Here is a 24,523-nt window from a genome sequence, read left to right on the forward strand (position 1 = left end):
AAGGAGAAGCAACAGGAGAAGGAGGAGGAGAAGAAGAAGAAGATATGAGATAATTTCAGATAAAAGTTAAAAATTAAATAAAATATTATTTTTTTAATATTATTATTATTTTAAGATTTGAAATAGTTGAATTATGATTTGAAAAAGTTAAATTGTTTATTATATTTTATGTAAAAATTTAATAAAATTATAATAATGAAATGAGATGAGATTAGATAAAATACTCCCGAACCCAAATGAGCTCTAAATCGATCAATAATCACGTTTTCACATTATTCACCCCTCAGCCAGAAAAATAAAAAATATAATAAAAAAAATCAACCCTTGGTAACTTTATTTACAATGGCATCCCAATTAATCATTTGAGTCTCAATAAATATTTTTTTTTTTGCAGAAGAAATTAATTAGATAACCATGTTTTGCACTAATATCAATTTCTCCTAGAGGGCACCTTCAAATCATTGTAAACTTTCAAGTAAATAGTAGTGTTATAACTGCGTAGAAATTTCATAAAAGTAAATTTATAAATTGATATAATTTTATATAATAAATAAGTTATATCTATTTTATAATAAAAATAATTTTATAATCTAATGTATCATATTAAGTTACATAAATTTATAAATTTATTTTTATGAAAAAAATTTCGTATTTAAAGTATTTCTTAATTAATAATATATATTGCATGCTGAATAATATTTTACCCTTTTACACACATGTACGCATGTGTATATATAATAGTATAATAATAATAACTTATCCTTGAAAGGTTCTGCTGTTAGTTATAGGTAGTTTGCCAACAACAAATATGTCTATAGTCTCCTCTTTAGAGTATTCTCGTTAGATTAGTTAAAGTTAGAGTATATTTTTAATGAATATAAGATAAATTTAATTTTTAACTATTTCATTTACATAAATTTCTACATTAGAATAGTTATTTTTTTATTATATGACAATAAAATAATAAATATGAATTTGACTTTAGTTATTCATATTAAATTTTTATATTAGATTATCTATTTATTCATGAGTAATTAATAATTTTAAAAATATTTTATTTTTTTAATTATGAAATTATTTATTTTATCATATTTTACTATTTATAATATTATATATTAATTAGTAATTATATTCTAATTAAATTATGGGTTAAAAATAGAAATTAGAGAGATATTGATAGAGACCTCAAGAGAGAGAAATAAATGATATAAAATAGATTTGATGAATAAATAATATTTTTTAAATTTAAAAATTATTTTAGAAGTTATTATAGTTATATTCTAAATATTAATATAGCTATTCTAATGAGATATATTTTATAGTTCAATAACTAAGTTCTTATCGGAAAAAGCTAATCCAATGAGTGCTATCAGCAAAGCTTCCTCACCAACACCCTCAGTACTCCACCTTCTAACAAACCCAATACAAAGATTCTATACCCTGTTAAAACTATCTCATGCAGATACCCACCTCATGACCACCAAGATTCTCGACGGTAATGTCTCCAAACTCGATCACAGATTTTTTGGTAGTTTCTTCGACTGGGTATCTTCCGATTTTCTTTTCAGCTGCTTTGATCTGCTTTTTGACAAGTATTTATTAAAAAAATTGTGTTGGGTATTCGGTTTTTTCCCAGGAAGGGTAACAACCAGTTCGCAAGGTTGGCCGTAGTGACTCTGGCAGCTGGGGTGTTGACACTGGGCTCAGTTTACGACGCATTGCCAAGACTGGTGGAAGAGTTGGCGGCCAGGCTTTCCGGCCATCGGCTCCCCGGTCAGTCCCCAGAATCAACAACACTTCTAGGTAACTCGAATTACTCTGTTTCTGTTATTCAAATTAGGCAATTGGTTGTGGCACCCTCTATAATTTATTAGATTTGTTGGGAAGTAGCTTTGAGGGGAAGTGATGAATTTAATCTTTTAATTTATATTATAACGTCAAATGTGAGCATAGTGTGGACTCAAAGGTTCGAACTTTTTTTTCCTTTAATTTATGTGCTTGTTTCTGTCACGAGTGTTATTAAGCATATTCCGGTATCAAGTTGCCTGACATTGACTTGAAGCTGCAGCCACATATATTGCCTCACATGTTAAAAAAAATGATGTTGAATGTCCTCTTGATCAACGAACCACATCTTCTGTTCTTGATGATATTAGTACCAGTATTCAATACTGAACATGGCTTTCAAAAGTCCATCAGGCATGTAATAGATATTCTATTGAATTTGTTTAATCCAGCCTGCGTAGGATCACTGTTAGAATTTTTAACCAAGATGCTCCTTTGAATTTTCTGTCCTTATCTAAAGGAATTTAACTACATAAGATTATAAGCAAGTTATTATCCGCGGTCTATTGAGATGATTGAATTTATATCAACCCTCACAACAGCCTTTAGTTGGTGGGTACAGTTACGGTTATGGTGCACCTTTCTTTGGAGGCTGGGGTTGGTCACCATTTTCATTCTTTGCACCTGGTCCAAGTGCTGCCATTGGCATTGGAGGTGGATTTGAAGTCATAGCTCTGTTTCTGTTTCTTTGGGCTGTAAGTGCTGTTGTGAGGAGATTTATTCGATCAAGAGATGAAGATGATGAGTACTAGTGGCAGAGAAAAACCTTTTTTTGATGTTTGAATAGAATGATATGTATAAACGTTTCTCTTAAAGTGGCTACAATACACTTTTAACCAGCCATCATGTTGTATTATAGACCATTATTCTGCAATGTAATTGTGCCAGGGAAAATGGATTCTCTTAATGCTCTGTTACAATACTTTTTCAGCCAGTGAAAACTGAATCCCCTTAATCTTCTTCTCGGCCCGCAGCTAGATAAAAGTGGCCATAGAGCTTCTTAAATCAATCATACACGAAAAACCTTCATTTAAAGCTTAATTATGCCTACATTTAAGGTTAGCTTTGATAACTTTCTATGAGCACATTTCCACTTAAAATCAGCCTTTAGAGCACCAACCAGAAAAAAAAAAAAAAATTTGAGAATGAAATGAAAACCTGCCTTTATATTTTCATATGGAGTAGTCTGCCACCATCATTTTGAGCTCTATGTAATCCCTTGAACCTTAAAGCACTCTTCCTTTGAGAGCCTGTCTTTAATAAAATCAACTAAAATATCATGAATCAGCATGGCCGAAAAAATTGGGTTTGAAATCACAACTGCTTGGAAAGTATGTCCACAATAAATATAGTGCACGAGTTATGGCCTTCGATGGTACTATTAGACCGTCAAGAAATATTGAAGTTTTAAGCAATTACTTAATACCCCTCAGCTCATTTTCTTACATCCTGAGGTAAATGGAAAGCATAAATCAAAACTTGCTTAAAAGTAAGAAGGCAAAACATCCTATATGTTTTTCAGTATACATGTCATTCAATGAGCTGGACAGCCGCAATGGCAGGTATTTTTTCCCTCAACTTTTGTGTTAGAGCAACACGGACTGTCATAACTCCAGCAGCAGGTCCACTAAGCCGAACATTGACAACATAGTCATTGATCTGAACAAGTTCAAGAATCCCACCTCCTGTGCCCGCGAGGTATGGTCTAATCTCAGAAAGAACCTGAAAATAAAAAAAAGAAAAAGAAAGCAAATAGCCAACTTGAGCCTTGAATGACTGAATTATCACCCCCTCCCCAAAAAAAGTATGATAGAGACTGATTATTGACCATATCCATTACAGAGACATGTGTAAGCAGCATACAGTAAAAACTTTGACAACTTATTGCCGAGTATTAACTTGAAAATTGGCTGCGTTTGGTTGCAAGACTCAGCTGAGTTCAATTTAATTTTAAATTGAATCTAACATCCACACTCTCAACTCTCAAATTATTAAACTCATCTCAACTCAAAACCTCCTCACACGTGGGACCTACAATATTTTTCAACTTAACACATCTTTATACGTGGGACACACAACCTTTTTCAACTTTCTATAAAAAGTACTAAACTCATCTTAACATTCAAACACACTTTAAGCTCAGTTTAGATGGGCCCCACATAACTCTCTCCACTACTCAACTCACTACTATTCATAAAGAACTGAGCTAAGCTCAACATCCAAACGCAGCTTTAAAACTCATTATACATGTGAGACTTATGCTTCAATTGACTAGTTCATTCTACAAGTGGACATTGGGTTGTATCTAGTTTATCTAGAAGTTTTGCTCTGCAGTCCCAGTCGGTTGTTGCAAAAATAGTAATTGCATGAGATGGTTGGGAAAGTACATAAAACGGAATGAATTAGACTGATGTGTAAGTTGTGTTATTCTAATCTATTTCCTTTTTTTAACTCCCATGCAAGATTCATGGTGACTTCCATTATAAATTGCTTTTAGTTTAAGAACTTATGTGATAATCCAGATTCTGTGGTAGGTATCAGGTGTACTGGGTAAAATTGGGCAATATAAACAACCACATGGAAGTCAATATGGTAACTACAACCTCATACATCTTGTAAGTAATTGCAACCCTGATCTATCATGAATTACCCTTGTCATTCACCTACTTGTATAAAAATGGCAAAATAATGCCATGTGTCAAACTGTATGGATTGCAATTTGCAAAGGCATTGTGAGGGCAGGTGTTAAGGAAACAACCTATTTATTTACTCTATTAAGATTTAATAAGCACATACACGATGTAAACTAGAGGTCCATTGTCTAACCTTTTCGATGTTGTCCTCATTAAGCTCAAGCCCCGTCTCGGTGTCTACGATCTGCTCCACGGCCATGATTTCTGGAATTTTATCTCGAAGCCGAGTTTCAATCCCCATCTTTAGTGTCATAGTTGAGCTCGGACATGACCCACATGCTCCTTGTAGCTTTAGTACCACAACAAGGCCATCAATCTCGTGTAAAACCACATTCCCTCCATCGGCCATTAAACCTGGCCTTACTTCCTCCAAAATCTTTTCCACATTTTCTTCAGTTAATGGAAGGACACAGGTTGGTGAAACCACAAGCCCTTCAATAGTGAAAAATAATGCCAATTTCAAAACTTCGATCACATCTCTTATTAAATCAGATCTCAATAACTTTCTTTCCTCTTAATAGTTTCAATAAATGAAACTTTCTTACTACTATAAATAAATGGAACCTTGCCTTAAATTAAACTATAAAATTGTTGCTTGGTATGGTTAAGGTTGATGTATGATTCAAAATCTTTACTCATTTTATTTTCTCACTTTTCCTAAGCATAGAAATATTCTCTTTGTTTGAAGAAGAAACGAAAGAAGCTTAATGAAACTAGAGAAAAGGCTCACTTTCTATGTGAAATGACGATATCATCATTTTTTTTTTAATTTCTTTCAACTAGAGCAGATTATCTTTCTTTCTGAATTACAGAAGTGTTCTTAGTCCTTATCATCTCAATTCTTAAGGGATTTGCGTTAAAGTTCCATAAGAACAGCAGTTGCCATTAAACAAAAATTTGAAACCCGCATAGTTCCGAGTCTCGAGATTTACTTCATTACAGCAACCAAAAGGTAGCTTATTCGAGCAGAACAAAAACTGATATAAATTTAACAATATTTGGAGTTTCAATTGAGTATTTCAATTGAACTCACCTGCTCGATTTCGTCGAGCACGTTTCGAAAAGTACCCAAGAAAGTATCTGGCATGGAATTGACCTCTAAGGAAATTACAGTTTTTTGAAGAGAATCCTCTGCAATCTGAAATGGGGTTCTAGAGAGAGCGTACAAAACTGAGTGAGTCAATGAACCATGATGAACTGCAAAAAAGAAAAAGAAAAAACCATATGGATGGAACTGTGAACTGAGTAGAGAAGACCTTGAAGACTGAGAAGTTGGCAGCTGAAATCCTTTCAGATGGGAAAAGAGACGAGCTAGGTACAGTAGTGGGTGGTGTTGCTTTGAGACCCTGTGCTTGGGTTGAGAATGCACCCACCATTGAGTGAAGGAGTGGAAAATCCACTTATAGGAGGAGAGTTCCACGATACCAATTTGCTCTCTCTCTCTCTCTCTAAAAACAATCAAGGAAACCCATACAGATTTGGAATTCTCTTCACTTTGTTTGTAGTTAAGTTATGATCTTTATAGCAGGAATGGTGGCCGGAGATGTTGGTGGTAAGTGTTTTGTGATTGGCAGATGATATCATATGATAAAACGAAACTGGGAAAACTGCCAACCGATATTTGAGTTCCTTTACTTTTTCCTTTCCCCACGAGTTGAGGATAGAATCCGAGTTTGCTTATGCTATACAGATTACTGAAGAGAAATGAAGCCACGTCGGGGGATTGGATGGGACACAAAATCCCTCCCCACTCTCGCTCTCTCTCTGTTAAAAGCATAGAAGTGCTCCGGGCCTTAAAGGCGTCCTGGCCCAAACAATATGGCCTCCCTACTCCCTACAAACCCACAGGATCCATGGGATGTGTGTCATCTATATTATTAGTTTACTCATTTCAATTTTCGAGTTTTATTTTCCCCCATATTTTTTTATCTCGGAATATTATTGTCTCAGAAAAATTTTTTTCATCAGTTACTATTCACTATCTCATACTCTACACTCTATTAAAAATACTTTCACATCCTATGAAAAAAAAACAAAAAATAAAAAAACTATAAGTGTGAAAGTGAATAGTAACTGATGAATAAAATTACTTATTGTCCCAAGTCTATACATGCCAATCTTAATTTTCTCAATAAAGATTATTTTGGTGGGTAGACTGGCAGAAGAGGGATCCTAACTACTTAGACCACTTGCGCCAAGTTTTGGTGGGTAGCTATAGAATACCCCAGCCCAAAGCCCATATGAACAGACTTCGTATATCCTTTTTCACTCTCTAAAAAAATGTTGGGTTTCATCTTGCAAAAGGGTTGGTAGAGCTATACCTGTATCATCAGTTTGCTCCAAAAAAAAAAATTAAATAAATAAAGATTGGCTTTTGGTACCATCAAAACCATTATCTAATTAACCTAAAAAAAAAAAAAAAACCATTATCTAGTTAGTACTGCATGCTATGAAGTGGGATTTCTATAGCCAGCCGAGAAATTATATATACAAGTTTTAAATATACAAATTTATATAAACTTTTTATAAAAAAATGGATCTTATAATGGAAAACTATGAAAAACTCATTTTTCTTGATGGGACCCACTTTTTTACAAAAGTCTTATGTAAAGCTTATACATTTAGAACTTATATCTAACATTACTTTTTCCATATTGTTTGTTATTAATTTTGAGTCTTAAAAAATGATTTATCAAATTAATTGCCAAGTGCCATTCTATTGGTTGTTTCCACGAAATAGGTAACTGTCCATTTTTTTATTTCCACCTTGACATGACAACCCATGCAAGAGTACCTAACATTTCACCATCATATATATTAGGAAAATGATTGATTCAAAAAACAAAATACTAGGAAAATGATAGTTGGTCCCATGATTAATTTGTCCCTTCAAATTTATTTCTCGGATATTTTAATTTTTTTTTAATGATTAAGGAAGTGATTAGTAATAAATTGGTTTATTTTTTATTTTTTAATGTTTAAAAATGTTTAAAAAATATTTAAAAGAAAAAGGGCAAAAAAACAAAGAGTACAGTTGCACTAGTGGTACATTTGAGGGGACAAAATCATGCAACTGAGTAGAAGCACCCTACATGTTAATATAAGTTACATGAGTAGCAAACCCATGATCTATCTAGCTAACACATGCATGGACATGATGCACTGACCTTCCTTGTCCATAGCTATAATTCTTTTTTCTTTTATTTATTTTTCATTTAAAACAGAGAGATCATCATCCTGATCTTGAGACACTTGCAATCAAGCTTACGATTCTTGTCTGTTCCTTCCCTGGATCAATTTTTAATACAATCCCGCCATAGCTAAAGTTGCCTCCATGTGATATTTGATCCCCAGACCTACTTTTCTGAATCATTTTGTAAACTAGTAAACAATTCATCACAAGTATCTGCAATTATAAAAAATAGAACAAAGGCGACTGATCTACTTTTCGAATGTACAAGCTGTGTCGAGAACGCTGCCCAAACATGCAATTAGATATGTCGATAAAAGACTTGAAAATTAATATATATTTTTAATAAAATAAAAAAATGAGAGTACAGTACGTAAGAGGTCAATGTTTTTTTTTTTTTTTTTTAAGCTGAGGGCTAAGCTGTCCAGGCTAACTACATGTTAAAATGATGCTCTTTGCTCTCTAGCTAACACGTACATCCACTTTTGTCTCAAAATGGCGAGCTGTGAACACTGGTCGATCAGAATTAAGTAAAGAATAATGTTGACATCAATAATTGGGGGTCGAATACAAAACGAGCTAGCTAGCTTGGGAGATCAAATGATAATAATATTAAGAGAGATACTTTTACTATAAAAAATTATATAAAAATAAATTTATAAATTAACGTGATTTGATATTGTGTGTCAGATTATAAATTTATTTTTATCGTAAAATGGATCTAACAGATGTCATAAAATTATATTAATTTGTGTGTTTATTTTTATATAATTTTTTTTTATATCTATAATAATTTTCTAATAATAATAATAATAATAATAATAAAAGATGCACTAGAACAAAGGGTGTTGGATCGATCCAGAGAAGATAAGCTTTAACTTTAAGCCTGACAAAATTAGAGAGATTCCTTTTGATCCTATAAAAATCTTCTACCGATTTAAAAATCTTTGTTTGGCATTTATTTATTGTGATTGGTTGGGAAGTCATACTCCGAATCTGATGCATTGAATGTGGGAATTAAACTTGAGCAAGAAGATTATTGGATGAGTTATTCTATTTTTAAATATCTGTATATATACAACATAATTTAATTAATGATATATAAAATTTAATTTATAAGATTTAAATTTTATAAATTTAAATTTTAAAATTTATCTTTCAAATCAAATTATATCACGTAAGTATTATACTAAATATGTTGATCTATACAACAACTTGAAAATAGAGCTTGTATTATTGGATTATCGTTCTTAAGATCAATGACGCTTTCTTTATTAATTAGACCCTTCATTTATTTGTTAGTGATCCTAATTTTATTTTATTTTATTTGATATATAATGTGTTTTTTCAAGCTTTTGGTATTATCTTCTAATTTTGTGGGTCCATTTTTAAAGAAAGGAAGAAAAAGATTAAAAAAGACTAGCAAGCTGGGAAGGTGTGTCACGGACGTTTGGTCAATAATTTGATCTGATGTATTATCAGAAAAATAAATATAGATAAAAATTATTATTGAAAGTAATCATTTTGTATATATGATGTGGTATTATTTAGATTACATATTTTTCAATTCTAAAATAAAAAAATAAAGAATTAAAAGTAATCATATAATAAATATAAAGTATATACTATTATAATAATTTTCTCTACTATTACTCTATCATAAGTGCAAATCGATGACGATCTGTATCCTTGTCTTGGTTAAAAACTCGAGCCGCCAGATCATGGAGCTGTCTCGGAGATTTTAAATCGTTTGTTTGGGTCAATAAATGATGGAACAGTGCTAGTACTACTTAATCATGTTATATATATCATCAGTACGAGTGTCGATCCCTTGCGGATTCGCTGTTCGACACATGTTGTCGTCGTTACATGCATTTCAACATTAGAGTTAGTTTATATATTGTTCTATAAAAAAAAATGATTTGACCTAAAATAAACATTAGAGTTAGTTTATATTTAAAAAAAATTTAAAATTATAATAATATGTTTTTAAAAATGATAATTTTTTTTTATATCTATTTATCAATGAGACTATATATGCAATCGTTCACTCATGACTGTAAATCGAATTTTTCTTAATGACATATTTGTTCATATATCTCAATGAATTTTAATGATCATTGTATCAATTAATACTTGGTTAGAATTTTTTTTAAAAAAAATGAATGTGACGTCACTTTTCAATCTAAATAATAAAAAAATTATTTTAACTATAAATTAAATTTATAAAATAAATTTATATACTCACGTGATCAATACATTATATTATAAAAATAAGTTTTATAAAACTAAGATTTCGTTTGTTTTCATAGTCATTCTCATCATATCTAATTATTACAATTTTTTTAAATTTTTACATAAAATAAAATAAATAATTCAACTTTTCAAATACTAAAACAAAAATAATATTAAAATAATATTTTATAATAACATTTTATCTCATTTTTAACTTTTATCTCAATTCATCTCATTTTATTTTATCTCATCTGTGAAAACAAACGAGACTAAATATAGTATAAAATAATAATATCAATTTTTTTGGGATTATTTAGGAGTGATGTTACTCTACTGACTGCCGCTCAATTCATTTCATTTCATTTTTATTTTTTTTAATTTTTTTTATTATTTTAAAATATTTTAAAAATATATAAAAAATATCAATACATTAATAATTACTTTCTTAATTATTAAGTAAAAAAAATTAAAATATAAATGTGTCAAAATGAGAATATAAATTAAATGAACAAAGTGATATTTTTCTTTTTTTTAGAGAATAAATTTTTTTAAAAGAATTTGCAGTTGAAAAAACTCCTGCCAGCATGCTCTGGTTATTTATAATGCTGGCAGGAGTTTACTGAGTGTCAATCACTTCATTCGTATTCTAATTAACCACCTTTGTCAAATCAGGAAGCTGTGACCATTAGATTCTCCAAAACATGATGATATATAATGGTAACCAAACAGCTAGCTTTGATGGTGGGGGTACGCGACAAGTGTTAGGTCAAATATCACCTAGTAAGTTAGAGATGTGACCCGTTTCGAAAGACCCCAAAATACAAAGCGATGCTTGCCCCTTTCCTATATCTATGGATTATGACTGTACTCCCTGCATGCGTAAGCCATTGGTTTTTAGTACTACTTCAACTATCCAAGGTATCGGTATCGAAGGGCACTAGCGCGCGTAAGGTACACGATGATATTGACATGTTTTTATTTTATTAGAATGGGGTCCTTGATCTGTTGTATGGCTGCAATTCATGAAGTACAAATGAGGCTTGCGAAACAACCCTAATTTATATATAGCTAGCCGGGTTAATGAAACTTTGAATAATATCTGACAGGAGGGGCTTTTCTATTCGTTGTGGTCCTTAATTGTGGACAGCTAGAAACCAACACATGATTGTCAGATAAAGAAAAATATAAGATAAACTTAGATATGTAAAGAGGTTCATGCCTGCCAAGAAAGAATGGTTTTTATTCTTTAACCAAGATTATTACTTCTCACCATGCCAACTCCTCTCCTTCGATGGCATCTAGTTTCATGCATCCCAGATTCCCATTCAAATAAATATAAAAACCGAGGGCTATGGTCTCAGCTAGTGGAATAATATTACTTTCAGGATTTATTGGAGGAAAGATTTAATTACAAGAAAAACAAATCTTTTATAGGAAATAAACAAGAAAAATGCTAAATGTACTAATTAAGAAAAACTTACAAAAAAACGTATTTTTTCATATGTCGGTTATTAATATGTTGAAATTTAAATTTAAAAAAAATCTAACAAAATGAGTCTTATGAATCAAAATATAAGTAAAACTGTAAGTATATGTATCACTACTCAATAAACAATATTTCCAAACATGTGGTGTTAGATCATTTCGATATTTTATATCACATACTGCATGAAAAGATGCTATATATGATGGTATATTTTATCCTTACGCAGCAACTTTTGAAAAATATCGAAAGCATGCAATAATATTAGAGAAATTAAGAAACTGGAGTAATATTAATAGTGGATCATGTATTGGGATGGATGCAGAAAGAGAGATATATAGATCATTGGGATGAGAGAAACCATGACCAATTGGGGTGGGAGAAACTTGTGCTTTTGGGGAGTGAAGGTGGCAGTGGTTGATGATTGATGAGTGTTAAATGGGGATGGAAAAAAAAAAGAAAAAAAAAAGGGGGTGTCCAGTGGGGGAGGGGCTGTGGATCAGTACTGGGGATAAATGCATGCATGCATGGGGCCGGGGTCGACTTTCTTGCGGCTTGTGCCTTGTTTAGGCTACAACGCGTGCTCATTCCAATCCATTTCAAAGCAACTTAATTCAAGTGTGTTTGATCGTACGACTGCTTGGAGATTCCGTCACTTCTATTATTTCCATTTTGTTGCCTCGGCCCCCTTACTTTACTCATGCATCAGGATGGATCTATCTAGCTAGCTGATGAGATTCCCTAGCTGTACGTACCATATATGTCCATGATCATGAGGAGCACGCCTTTATTATTTTGTTAGAGCAATTCTTTCAGCGCGCAGCATTCCTAATCAAGAGATAAAAGTGCACTGTGCACCTTGGACTTTTTCGCATATATATGCACCAATATTTTTTCCTGCATGGGGCTTTTAGAATTTTACACCTTTTTTTTTTTTTTTGGTCTTACAAGGATATCTCATGCTTAGATTTTATTTTTAATATTTAAAAAGACTATACTAGTAGGTTTATTTTTTATTTTTTATTTTTTATTTCATTTCACGCGTATCTAATAATAAATATTTACAGGTCTAGCTAGCTAGCATCTGGTCAGACTTTGGGATTATCTGATAAGAGATAGAGATTATTACAACAAATTATAAGATTTAGAACATGATCCAGCTTCTTAATTATACCAAAGAATTGCATGCATCGAGTTTTACAGCCATGCCATGCCAAGATCAATCTCTTCAACGCAATTAATATATGCATCCTAGGCAGCCGCGCGCATAGTGTGTCCCCCTACCCTGCAATTTATGATCCTTACTAATTAATACATCACATGAGTACCAAAATATTGCGGATAAAAAGATTCCTTAATTCGTCATAGTTAGTAAAAAGAGAAATACTTTAGTTATAAATGGATTACATAATAGTAAATCTATAAACTGGCATAACTTGATACAATAGTACATCAGATTATAAAATTATTTTTAATATAAAGTAAATCTAATATATAAGTATGTAAAGTCACGTAAGTTTATAGATTTACTTTTATATAATCTCTTTATATCTATAACAGTTATCTATTAAAAACAAAAGCATATTTTTCTTGTATCTCCCCACGTTTTCTTTTTCTCTTCATATTAAAAGATTTGGGTAACTTTGTCAGAGATCTCCAAGAAAAAAGGGAAGTGAAAATTATTTCGCTCTCTCCGACTCTCTCTCTCTCTTTTTATTTTAAAATATTTGATCTGGGTCCCGGTGGCTTTATTTGTCATGTGAATGCCTCGCATGGCCAACCCAAACCGCCCATAATATTGTATGGCCGTCTTAACGTGTTATTTCTGATCTGCATATTATAAAAACCCGTTTAAGGGAATCATTGATCATATCATGATTAATCTTATATATGCAATAAATGCATATTTTTTTAATTAGTAAGTCTAAAAGAATCATATATAAGTGGGATTGAGATAACGATCGATCATCAAGATCGACGTCCTCGATCGGAATCTACCAAAGTAATTTGACCTTCATGTAGAGTAATTTTCACGTACGAACTTCTTAAAGATTTGATAATTCATGATTTTGAATGAAGGTCCTATATAGATCGATCTAATTACCATGTTAACAAATAGCTAGGCTAAACAAACACGTACGTCCAATGATATATATGCAACGTCTTAATATATAATTGATTTAAGGAACAAAAATGGGATTTGCCACCTTTCTCTCTCTCTCTTGTAAGAAGGATGGCGATACCTCAATTTTATTGATTACACTTACTTGTAGCAGAAGAAAATTATGACATTATATCAAGACGTCTGGGAGATACAAATAATCAAAAGGTCCAAAACCCAGACATCAAAACTAATATAACTTCCAAAAAACCAAAAAAATATCCAAAATTACAATCTTATCAAACTGGGAAACCAACCCAGAGAACCTGCAAGACAATTTGCCACCTTTCATTTTTGACGATAAGATCATTGGATAACGGGAATTTAAAACAAACAAACAATCAAACAAATAAATAATAATTAAATAGGTATATATAAGAAATATTGAGACATTATATTGACATATACAGATTAATGCACCTGCATGGGCTAAAGGTTTACGTTAATTAGGTCGTGTCAAGATCCTCAAAGACAGGCTAAGAAGTTTCTTTTATTATTTGTTTTTTATCAAGTTTTTCTTCTTTTTTCCATGCACAATTATTATGTCGACTCTTCAAGTCGTACGTACCATGCAGACTAGTATATATCTTATTGTCCTCACATATTTCTAAACACATCCACCAGATCTGACTTTCTAGTTCTACGATAAGGTACTCGATCGATCGATCTAATTATTAATTCCAGTCTCGTGAAAACTGTGTAATTAAAAAAACTTGCCGTGTTATTATTAATGGTGTAACGAGAAAAAAATATTTTATTTAAGAAATTGAAAAACCGCTCTTCAAATTCTTACCTAAATTAACTTAATTAGAGTAGACACACAAAATGAATTTTACACTACTTTCAATAAATACTGTAGGGCACGTTTTATTTATTTATTTATTTATTTTTACCCACTTGAGATCAATTGAGATCCATAAATTTGGATAGAGTACTCAAGACTTTTCGACATTTTAATCTGCCATTCTCAATCATGTTTAGAGATGTGACACATTCTAAGGGGATGACAATATTTAAGTGGTTTATAGATCAATAAATCATGACTTACAACATAACATATCATCACACACTATATATGATAGAAAATAACAAAATTTAGAGTGAAAAGTAGCAATATATATGGAGGTCCATGAATTTAAGCGAGCAATATACGTACATATACATATATATATATATATATAGTGATCTCCACCAACTATATATTAGTAATTTCTACGATCGAGTACTACTTAATTTAATTTAATGTGAGAATGTATTCAATTAACACATTTAATTAACCTTAATTAATCCAGTTGTGCAACTGCAGTGTGCAATCGCATACCATCATGCATATGTGCTAGCTTGCGCGCGTGCATGAATATTAGTACTGCACGCGTGTTGTGTCGTATGTATGTTTGGAGCTAGCAATGGGGCCGGGGAGGGTACATATATATGGCCAAAACGCATGTTACCTTAGGATTATAAACAAGTAGAAGACAAGGGGAAGACATGCATGCCCACAAACTTTAAAGTGTGTAAAAAGCAAACTAGCGGTTGGATGCATGTGGATGTATATGTATGTCTATATATATACACACACTAGGGAAATGACCTGGACTGCATCTGATATAATTATTTAAATAAATAAAAAAGTGAAAAAGTCAATAACTTATTTGTCTGGAAAAAGAAAATATAATGTTAAAGAAAGATAAAAAATCAAAATTAAAAAAAAATCTAAACTTTAACAAAGTATGAGTATTGGTCTGCATCTATATTGGATTATCTATTTACTCTCTATATAATAGTAAAATATTATTAATTTTTTATTTAAAAAAATTGAAACAAAAAGAAAGGAAAATAAGTACACTATCAGAACAAAGATGACATAAAAAAGAGACATCAATTCATGTACGCCATGAGGGTATTAAGGGTTTTTTGGTAAAACATGATCTTTCATTAAATTATACAAAGGAACTACATGTCAAATGGTTAAGGGTCTTAAGGGCCATTTGATAAAACATGATCCTTCATTAAATTCTATAAAGGAGCTATACGTCAAATGATCAAGGATTTTAAGGACATTCTGATAAAACATGGCTTAACTGAAAAACAAGAAAAGTTAACGGAAAAATAAAAGTTACTATCATAATTAGATAGTCACTTATTATAATATAATAGATGCATATGTATCCTTGGATCGAACCTCATAGTGTTGTGAGGTTTAGGATATATATATATATATATATGTACACATACATATGTTTTGGCAGGTATGTTTAATTTGGCCCAGCCTTTAGGCTTTTGAAAGAAAGCGATGCATGCGTGGGAATTAAAGTTTCCCATCTTTATCTCCAATCTCAATGATTTTTACTTCTCTTGTTATTCTAATTGGAAACTTTTTAAACACTCGATCGTTAAATATTCCCTTATTAAAAAAAAAAAAAAAAAAAAAAAAAAAAAAAAAAAAACCACGTTAATTTGATCTACTCCTTGATCATGATAATTTAATGGGGTTCGTTTCTAATTTGTTTTCTTTAATTAACTTTGCCTTATAGTCTTCTTAATGAGATTTAGGCTACGTTTGGAAATTAAATCAAACTCAACTCATCTTAATTCATTATTATAATTTTTTCAAATTTCAACCCAAAATATAATAAAAAATTTAACTTTTTCAAATTCTAAAATAATAATAATATTAAAAAATAATATTTTAAAAATATTTTATCATTTTTACTCAACTCAACTCAGTTCAACATCTAAACGCAGCTTTAATTATGAAAATAACTAGATAAATAACGTGCCATATTATATAAATATCCAATATTCTTCAGGCGTATACGTGAAAAATTTAAATTTTGAGTGATCCTTAATTTTTAGTCAGCAATCGAACGAAAAAAATATAGAAAGTGCGAAGAGTACTTTTTTCTTTTCGTGTATGCATGATTTACATTAATCAAGAAACAATATCACTACAAGAAAACTGCTTATTTGTTGTCAGTTATTTTCAACAAAATGACTATTTACAGTCAAAATGAGTCTGTTTTGATCACAAATGATCTTTTCGCTGCAATTAAATAATCACAAAAGTCCGTCTTTCTTGTAGTGTATCTTTGTATAGAAATATTAAGTTATAAAGTATGTATATGTCACATAATTATTTAAAAAATAATAATTAAATATCGGACACATATAAAAATAATAATAAATTTTTAATAATAAAACTTTTTTTTTTTTTAAATATTTAACAACAGTTACTGCTCAACTGTACGGAAGCATATTTCTAGATGCGGGTAAAAGCTCAGAGGGAAAAAAGCAAACCAGGCAGATAAAACTTCAAACCGAAGAAAATCAATTGTACGTGATGTCAGTCATTACATGACGTAGGTAGAGGAAAAAATTACAAATATTAGCTGTTTTTTGCGCAGTTCAAGGTAGGTTAGGCACCAGAAGCAGTGGAATCCCAACATGCCTGAAACTTGGTACTCGGATCATGAAATCTCAATCACAACCCTGGCCGGCCTAGATAGGGTTGTTTAGTACGGAGGGAATATTAATTGGATATATATATATATATGAATGGTTGAATTTCCTCGAGATAAAATACATTTTTTTAAAAAAAAAAAAAAAAAAAAAAGCAATGGGAAAAGATTGGTAGTGTTGTAGGAAAGAAGCACCAGCTAGCTTTTTATTATTCATATATATCTTGATGTCTGCAAGACTTTGTCTGGAATATCTTGTTCACTGGCCTACATTGGCTCATATGTTTTCTAGTGTCATTTGTTCTTATTAAGTAAATTTGTGGCCCCCCTCCTCCCGATCTTCCTCCCATGCTCCAGTGCAAAACACACACACATATATATATTATATAAAACTGCTCTCTCTCTCTCTCTCTCTCTCTCAAAATATTAGAAACACACCAGAACATTGCCTAGGCCAGCTTTTTTCTTTTTTTTTTTTTTTTTTTTTTTTTCCCATTGCTTCCCTAGTCTTTCACAGCCTGTCAAGCCTGAATTATTAACATCAAGGTTATGATTTTTTTAGTGAGAGGGTTGCTTTATGTTCTCTCAAAGTAGAGAGACTGCAGGTTTTGGTCTGCCATGAGATTTGCTGGTATAGAGGTGTCAACGAGCCCTTTTCCAACTTCATCACTGTTTCACTGCTTAGATTCTTCCGTCCATGCTTCGAAAAAATGAATCATGGGTTCTCACTAGGGAATTATAAGCTAGTTATTCTTTTGGTTCCAGTTTATTAAGAAAACCAACTTATGGGTGAAAGCAGTGGCATGAGGGAGGAAGATGCTCAATGAGACTCTCAGGAGAGAATCAGTGCTATCTGGCCGCCATTTTATGTCAAAGGTAACTCGAATTATAAGTTGGGTGAAGACTTTTCATGCAAGTTCTTTTTTGTTTTCCTTAGTAATGTGCTTATGGGTGCTCTGTGATAATAGCATTTTATAATAAAATCAATGCTTCTTCCATCTTAATTTGCTCTTAATGGAGGTTGGGGACTATTTAATTTGGTGGTGTTTATTGCCGTATGCATAGAGATATGCAGCAAGTTTGAAAGTGAAAAGGATCTTTCTATTAAATAATTCACAGTTCAAATTGATGATTCTCAAACAGTATATTAGCTATAACAACTGAACCCCTTAATTTGCTCTTTCTGTTTCATATTCTCTTTCACTGTTTAGTAATTAAATTATTTTCCTTGCTTTTGAGTCCCTTTAATTCGTGAGCATCATCAAATATATATTTTTGGCTGCGGTGTGAATCACAGCCAAAAAGGCCTTTGGAAGAAACGGGAGGAAGTGGACACTTTCTGAGAGCAATTTTCCTAGCTTGGATGAAGATGACTGTTGTCAGCGAGCGATGGTGGCCGGCAACAAGAGAGAGTGAGTGAGAGATAAGATCAGGAAGAGATCAGACCCGCATGCCATTTTCGGTCTAGCTATTGCACACATCCCATCTTCTTTTCCATCCTTCATCCTTGTCTGCCTACTGTTGGAATATGCTCTCGGAGCTCTCCTTATCCAGATTTCAATAATCCCTGTTGCCCCGCCCCCACAAGTTCATTTATGTAGAAACAAAGGGAACTGCATGGTAAAATCTTGAAGATAATTCTCAGTAATTAAAGCCAAGTGTGAGTCATGAAATATTGGAGGAATGAGTTTCAGTTTCACTAGCTAGAAAGGTTCGAAACTGTTTCTTGCAATCGTATCTGATTGTGACAAGGTTGGAGATAACATAATCAGATCTTAATTTCCGTTAGTTCTTGATGCATGAATTTCGCATCGGACCCGGGGCTTGGAGTCAACCAAACTCTGGCTCCTCCCACTCCACCCCACAGAAACTCAAACAGATAAGACAGTTCCGGATATATTTTCTTGTTCGCTTCTCTTTTTCTGATGTCTCATCATCATCTCCAGAAAAATTGTTACAAAAATTTGTTAATTATTATTGCTAACATTATTATCAAAGCCAAAATAAACCCCGGCTGGTGTCTCAAAATGTATTATTATTTCAGGCATGGGGACTAAAATTGAATACACCATCAATCTCTTAGCAGCCTCAACAAATAGCGGCAGCTTTACAGTTCGTTGTGTGGATTACTGGGATAGTTTGCGGAATAGTCGATTGATCAAGGGGAACTGCTCCCGGACCGGACTGGACAACTTTGAGGATTCCATGGACAAGAAGCTTGAAAAGCAGCACAGCATAGAACCCATCAAAAGGACAATGCAGATGCACGAAGATGTCTTTAAACACCAGGTACCAAAAATCTCTAGTTACTAGATTCCCTCTTTTTCAAAGAAATAGAAGACGGCATTGATTTTGTTCTGCAAATTTTACAATGATCAACGTAATCTGACACAATAGCAAAATGCAAAATTACTTAAAATCATTGCGTATAATGACATCATAATCAACTTTTTTAGTCCTTTATCTGGTGTTATTAATAGCAATATTAAACATAACTCTTTGTTTCCTGCTGTAACAACCAGAGCCACATTATCAACGATGTCCATCTTTCTAAGAGCCCCACCAACCAATTAATCCTTCTTAAAGTATTCATATCATTCTCTCTTAATTAACTATTTATAAACACATTGACTTGTCTCCTTAAATGTCCTCACCCTTTCAAGCATCGTACTAGTTTTTATTTATCAACTGAACACAGTAAATGCAGGACTTTGTTGTCGATGGAAGTTGGCAGTGTAATAACAAAGTGAAAGTTGCAGGTAAGTGAACTTCACAGGCTCTATAGAGTGCAAAAGATGCTAATGGAAGAGCTGAAAAAAGAACCCGAGCAAAACAGACATCGGAGTTCCACGACTAACTCAGATATAGATCACTCTCACTTCATTAACCCCTGCCATCCAACGACACAAACCACTTGTGGATTGAACTTCAGTCTTCAGAGATTGAGAGAGGATCCAAGCTCAAGGGAGCGGAGTGGCAGTTGCTCTGGAGAGACTGTGAGAATGCCAAGGGGTTTTGATCTTGAAAGGCCTGCCGAGGAAGACATCTCAACAGGAATCAGTGCCATTGATGAAGACCAAGCAGGGCCAAGCTCCCAGAGGCCCAACAGAATTGACAAGATGAGCATTGACGGGTCTGATGAAGATTGCGAAGTGGAGCTGACATTAAGCATTGGTGGTATCTTGAGCACGAAGACTTCGAAATCGAACAAACCTGAAATAGGATTTAGGCAGTCATCCCATAAGAAAGTTAGGCACCTTGATTCATCTGCCTCTTTTAAATCTGATCGAGCAGAGGATTGCAGTGACCCCACCACCCCCATGAGCAGCTCCAGTGCGACATTCGATCAGGAAAGAGAACGGCCACATTGGCTTTTCCAAGGTTTAAAGCTTAAATAGGACACGTACTGGGAAGTTGTTTGTGTTTATCCTTCCAACTCTACATGGACCACTGGATTTACACAGTCCGCGCATTTAGATTCTTCAATTAGTTGTCACCTTACTTGAATAAATGGCATTAACACACCTAGTTGTGGGGTGTACATCGTTGTAAATAGGTCACTCCCAAGCTTGCCCCCTGGCTTGTCTTGTCTGATAGTTCAATGGGGTGTCTGCATTGTGAGCAATTTGATGTCTTTACGCAGCCGTCTAAATTCGGAAACAAAGAACTTTGTACTTTCATGAGCAGATGGGGAAGTGAATGCAATGAAAAAGATGGTATAAATGAAAACCGTTCAGCCTCAAAGAGCACCAAAACAATAGGGATTTGTCAAACTGCAGTAGTGTCTACCACGTAGATTTCAGATCAAGAAGCATCAGGACTTTCGATCGGAAAATGAACAAGAAGCAAAATTGTGACCAAGAAGATTTCAGATCAAAAGTCGCTCATCATGCTTGAGTTGGCCAAAAGAGTGTTACAAGTTCTGGTGGCTATTCTTCGAAGGGAAGGGATCCACTGGAACTGGACTGAATGACCGATGCAGCATTCTGGAAACGTAAATGGCTTCGCATCTTGTTATGTAAAACGTCTCAGGTGATCATGCGATTCCGTCTCTATTTCGACTCCATTATAGCAAAATTGCAAATTGTAGAACTCAGTGCTCAAACCTGCCTCCCACTTATCTGTTGAAAGTTGAAACTACGACAAATCCAGAGTCTTTTTTTCTTTTTTTTTTTTTTTGAGGCAGAACAGAACACCACCAACATGTTACATGATGGTGTGTGTTAACAAGAGTTTTTAAGGAATTTGGTCGTTGGGTTTGCATGCAGTTACCAAGTACTGGGCCTCGTGTTCTGAGACTCATCGATAAGTTCCCAGATTGAACTGCCCATTCAATCATTTCATAATCTCAACTCTCAAGCTCTTCTGTTTGGTCTCCAAAACTGCAGAATGTTTCAATGCTTATTAGAATTGGGCCTCACTCTACCTTGATACAATCAGTCTCCAAATTCCTTTGGAACTTTTCTTACAATCAAATTCCCATCTTCTGCAGATTTCCTCGCCTTATTTCCGAAAGGCTTCTGGAAATTCCTTTAAATGCCTCATCCTAGTCAACTTAACTCTATCCAACTACGTCAATTTGGACTTCTTTCGTGTACGAAGGAAAGGAGTGTATATGCTTCCATCACGCGGTATCCGGTGTTAATTTGGCACTTGAGTAGCTCCTATATATTCTTTAACTTAAGCCCCGCGTGATGTAGCGGTGTTTTTTTTTTTTTTTTTTCATTATAAATGCCAGCGTAAGATCTCATGTTAATGTCAGTAATTTCTTTTTTTTTTTTGTTCTGAAAAAGAATGCTAATGTTTGTATTTAAAAGCCTTGTAACAAGACAGAATACGACTTAATTTCTTTATAGCAGTTGATCTCATTTTAATTACAGGAAATAAATTGATGAAAACTAATTAGCACAAACTGCTAAAAGATCATTTATATTCTCCAAAACATGGGATAATAAAATTGCGATCATTTTTTATGATTTTATATTTTGAGTAATGTTACATATAATCATAGTGTGTGGCATGATCGTTTTGAAAAAGAGTGAGATTCACTGTTAAAAAATTAGTTTTCTTTTTTTTAATATGAATCCTGTATTTACTCACTTTTTCAAAGAGATTGTGCAGCGCGACTGCAAATATCATTTATCTTATATTTTTGCATGAATGTTTAGATAAGTTAAAAATCACTTTTATTTATTTTAATATATTTTGCACCCTCCATTTATCATGCGTTTGACACTTTGCACCTCAAATTATTAACACTGACACATTACAACTTTCAACTATCGAAAAGTTGTAACATTCTTTCTATCAATATCTGATCGTCAAGATTATGTGATATCATTTATCTTGATAGTTAGATAGCGGAGCTTGAAATTACAAGTGAATGGAATTGTTCTTAGAAAATGAGCACTTTCACGTACTTGTTTGTCCGGCCCTGGACTGAATTAATCATTATTACATTATGAACTCACAATCACAAGTTCGTAAGACTGAAATATCAGAGATGCTCATACAGATAGTGATACCCTATCAAATCACAAAACTTGATCAAGAAACTAAAATCGTACGTAACTTGAAGAGAAAAGAAAGTTGAGGGAAAAAGGGAAACTCCCAGCTTCTAGTTCACCCTCGTGCAATCACGTCGAATCTCACCTTGATTTCCAGTCTTAACGTCTACTCTGCCTAGTTTTGTGATAGCACTTGCAAAGGCCTGTTTAAAAGCTTCATTGTTTGATGCAAATAAGTTGACAGTGGGTCTTGACCTTGTATCTGTAAACAATACTTGATCAGAGTTGAAGAGACCTTTTCCTTGCTGAAGATTTCCGTAGTAGGCATTGTCGAATGTCTGAGGTGTGGTTGGGTCCATATTAATGGCGATTCTGGGGTCAACTTTTAATGGACACATCTGTCTTAGCTGTAAAGCATAGGCTAGATTTAGTGTCGGGTCAATCCAGTTTTGAGGGCTGAATCTGTATATTCGTTTGGAGAAACGGCTGCAATGAGAGAACCCAACCGTGTGCGCACCTAACAGAAACATAAAACTTTAGAAGTCGGGATTTATATAGCATATTCCAAGAGGTTTAAACAATATTGCGCTTGAAGACTTCAGGTACCTGATAATGCAATCACATCTGTCTGGGTGAGACCGTGTGGGCTAAACATGGCATTGAGCTGGTCTAAATTGAAATCAGGATGAGGAAGATGGTTTTGAACGCCCGCAATTGTAGATATTCTCCCATCACGTCTCCCCAATTCGACTGTGTAAGATGGCCCCCCTGCCTGCATGACATGTCATGCAAAGCACATAGGATTATTGAACATGTGATAATGCTTGATAATATGATATTAGGAGCTCAACTGTATATGTAAATTATTTATGAAATTGAAGAGACAAGCCAGAGGTTTATATATATCATATAAATATATATGGGGAGCTCATATACCAATGCTACCGCATCTCTAGTGGCCAGAGCTAGTATATCAGCACAGGAAACTTTGTTTGTGCACTGAGGATCATTATCAACAGCCGCCTTAGCTTTGTTCACAGTGTCAAATCCATCACCAGCAAGAGAAATGTCATCAGGGTGATCCTTCTCCGCTGCATTTGTTGTCGAGGCAAGTAACACCGAAGCATCACAACCCTATATATTTACCAGAAGAAGCCAATATCTCACTTATAAATTGGTAACATCTTTCCAACCAAAACGTGCCTAATAACAACCAAAAGATTATGATCATGAAGATTAGCCTACAAACCCGGACAAAGCAGTCGTGGAAAAAGAGCCTAAGAGTGGCTGGAACAGTCACAAAGGTTTGCTGGAACTTCTTTGTGACAGCTGATCGGACCAATGCTTCCACATTGGGGCATGTGTTTTTGTAGAAGTCACTTCTAAGTTGAGCTGAAGTAGTAGTTAGGAGGAGAGGAAGAAGCAAAGATGACATAAGAATGAGGCCGCGAGTTTCCATCACTTTTTGTTGCCGTCCTCATGCCATACTACGTGTATTGGTTGAGGGGTTGGTTACTTATACAGGAAATTTGATGCCATAGAGGATTGAATTTGGTCCTCTTATTTATTTATAATCTATTGTGTTAACGTGAATAATAGTGGTGGTTGAGATAAAGAAATAAAGATCCTAGGGGACACTCTGGCCTTGTTGATTGACGTATTTTTGCCAATAAAGGCTGCTTTTCTAGCTAGGTGCCGGTTGTGGGACATGCGTTCTGTAATTTGGCTAAGGTTTTCGGTGATAACAATTAGTTGAAGAGAGCTCGATTGGTGACAATAATATAATTTATTGCCATGCTGTAGGACAGAAAATAAGTTAAGCATAACATGGGGTTAGTTAAAGTTCCTACAAATGATTGGAAGATTGGGATAAAAATAAATGCATGGATTTCTGGATTAATAGGCGATATCTGGCGTAAGATAATAGAATAGTTGAGCAGACAAGAAAAGA

The 24,523-nt window shown here is 33.4% G+C and overlaps 4 protein-coding genes across 6 annotated transcripts; 2 read left to right on the forward strand and 2 right to left on the reverse strand.

Annotated features, from left to right (window-relative positions):
• The first annotated feature begins 713 nt into the window (after window positions 1-713).
• On the forward strand, window positions 714-2,747 carry LOC121261054. Its single transcript, XM_041163194.1, has 4 exons — window positions 714-826; window positions 1,371-1,495; window positions 1,637-1,808; window positions 2,365-2,747. The coding sequence occupies exons 1-4, from the start codon at window positions 809-811 to the stop codon at window positions 2,392-2,394; spliced, it is 345 nt and encodes a 114-aa protein (XP_041019128.1). The 5' UTR covers window positions 714-808; the 3' UTR covers window positions 2,395-2,747.
• Window positions 2,748-3,140: 393 nt separating this feature from the next.
• LOC121261053 (nifU-like protein 3, chloroplastic) lies at window positions 3,141-13,670 on the reverse strand. Of its 2 annotated transcripts, XM_041163193.1 has the most exons (5): window positions 13,654-13,670; window positions 5,795-5,986; window positions 5,572-5,689; window positions 4,672-4,970; window positions 3,141-3,567 (listed from the first exon to the last, which is right to left on the reverse strand). In XM_041163193.1, exons 2-5 carry the CDS (start codon window positions 5,912-5,914, stop codon window positions 3,376-3,378), a joined length of 729 nt encoding a protein of 242 aa, XP_041019127.1. In that variant the 5' UTR covers window positions 5,915-5,986; window positions 13,654-13,670; the 3' UTR covers window positions 3,141-3,375. The 2 variants fall into 2 exon arrangements, with proteins under 2 accessions (XP_041019127.1, XP_041019126.1); XM_041163192.1 differs by lacking the exon at window positions 13,654-13,670 and having other exon boundaries at window positions 5,795-6,244.
• Window positions 13,671-17,468: 3,798 nt separating this feature from the next.
• On the forward strand, window positions 17,469-20,794 carry LOC121261058. 2 transcript variants are annotated; one of them, XM_041163201.1, is made up of 3 exons: window positions 17,469-17,941; window positions 19,110-19,354; window positions 19,825-20,794. In XM_041163201.1, exons 2-3 carry the CDS (start codon window positions 19,112-19,114, stop codon window positions 20,461-20,463), a joined length of 882 nt encoding a protein of 293 aa, XP_041019135.1. In that variant the 5' UTR covers window positions 17,469-17,941; window positions 19,110-19,111; the 3' UTR covers window positions 20,464-20,794. The 2 variants fall into 2 exon arrangements, with proteins under 2 accessions (XP_041019135.1, XP_041019137.1); XM_041163203.1 differs by having other exon boundaries at window positions 19,152-19,354.
• A 1,682-nt stretch (window positions 20,795-22,476) lies between these two features.
• On the reverse strand, window positions 22,477-24,070 carry LOC121261057 (peroxidase 16-like). Its single transcript, XM_041163200.1, has 4 exons — window positions 23,822-24,070; window positions 23,509-23,706; window positions 23,179-23,344; window positions 22,477-23,089 (listed from the first exon to the last, which is right to left on the reverse strand). The coding sequence occupies exons 1-4, from the start codon at window positions 24,029-24,031 to the stop codon at window positions 22,683-22,685; spliced, it is 981 nt and encodes a 326-aa protein (XP_041019134.1). The 5' UTR covers window positions 24,032-24,070; the 3' UTR covers window positions 22,477-22,682.
• Window positions 24,071-24,523: the final 453 nt, after the last annotated feature.

Source organism: Juglans microcarpa x Juglans regia, chromosome 4D (assembly GCF_004785595.1).
Source record: "Juglans microcarpa x Juglans regia isolate MS1-56 chromosome 4D, Jm3101_v1.0, whole genome shotgun sequence".
Lineage (NCBI taxonomy): Eukaryota > Viridiplantae > Streptophyta > Magnoliopsida > Fagales > Juglandaceae > Juglans > Juglans microcarpa x Juglans regia.

What these genes read in the sequence shown, in the direction of transcription:
- LOC121261054 (XM_041163194.1), top strand. An exon ending in GACCACCAAGATTCTCGACG is followed by an intron (nt 1,496 to 1,636) that starts GTAATGTCTCCA and finishes GTTTTTTCCCAG; the next exon opens with GAAGGGTAACAACCAGTTCG. An exon ending in CAACAACACTTCTAGGTAAC is followed by an intron (nt 1,809 to 2,364) that starts TCGAATTACTCT and finishes TGAGATGATTGA; the next exon opens with ATTTATATCAACCCTCACAA.
- LOC121261053 (XM_041163193.1), bottom strand. Translation starts at nt 5,914, where the DNA reads ATGGTGGGTGCATTCTCAACCCAAGCACAGGGTCTCAAAGCAACACCA. An exon ending in TGCTCGACGAAATCGAGCAG is followed by an intron (nt 4,971 to 5,571) that starts GTGAGTTCAATT and finishes TCACTATTGAAG; the next exon opens with GGCTTGTGGTTTCACCAACC. An exon ending in ATGAGGACAACATCGAAAAG is followed by an intron (nt 3,568 to 4,671) that starts GTTAGACAATGG and finishes TTTTATTTTCAG; the next exon opens with GTTCTTTCTGAGATTAGACC.
- LOC121261058 (XM_041163201.1), top strand. Translation starts at nt 19,112, where the DNA reads ATGGGGACTAAAATTGAATACACCATCAATCTCTTAGCAGCCTCAACA. An exon ending in AAGATGTCTTTAAACACCAG is followed by an intron (nt 19,355 to 19,824) that starts GTACCAAAAATC and finishes TGAAAGTTGCAG; the next exon opens with GTAAGTGAACTTCACAGGCT.
- LOC121261057 (XM_041163200.1), bottom strand. Translation starts at nt 24,031, where the DNA reads ATGGAAACTCGCGGCCTCATTCTTATGTCATCTTTGCTTCTTCCTCTC. An exon ending in CTAGAGATGCGGTAGCATTG is followed by an intron (nt 23,345 to 23,508) that starts GTATATGAGCTC and finishes CATGTCATGCAG; the next exon opens with GCAGGGGGGCCATCTTACAC. An exon ending in AGATGTGATTGCATTATCAG is followed by an intron (nt 23,090 to 23,178) that starts GTACCTGAAGTC and finishes TGTTTCTGTTAG; the next exon opens with GTGCGCACACGGTTGGGTTC.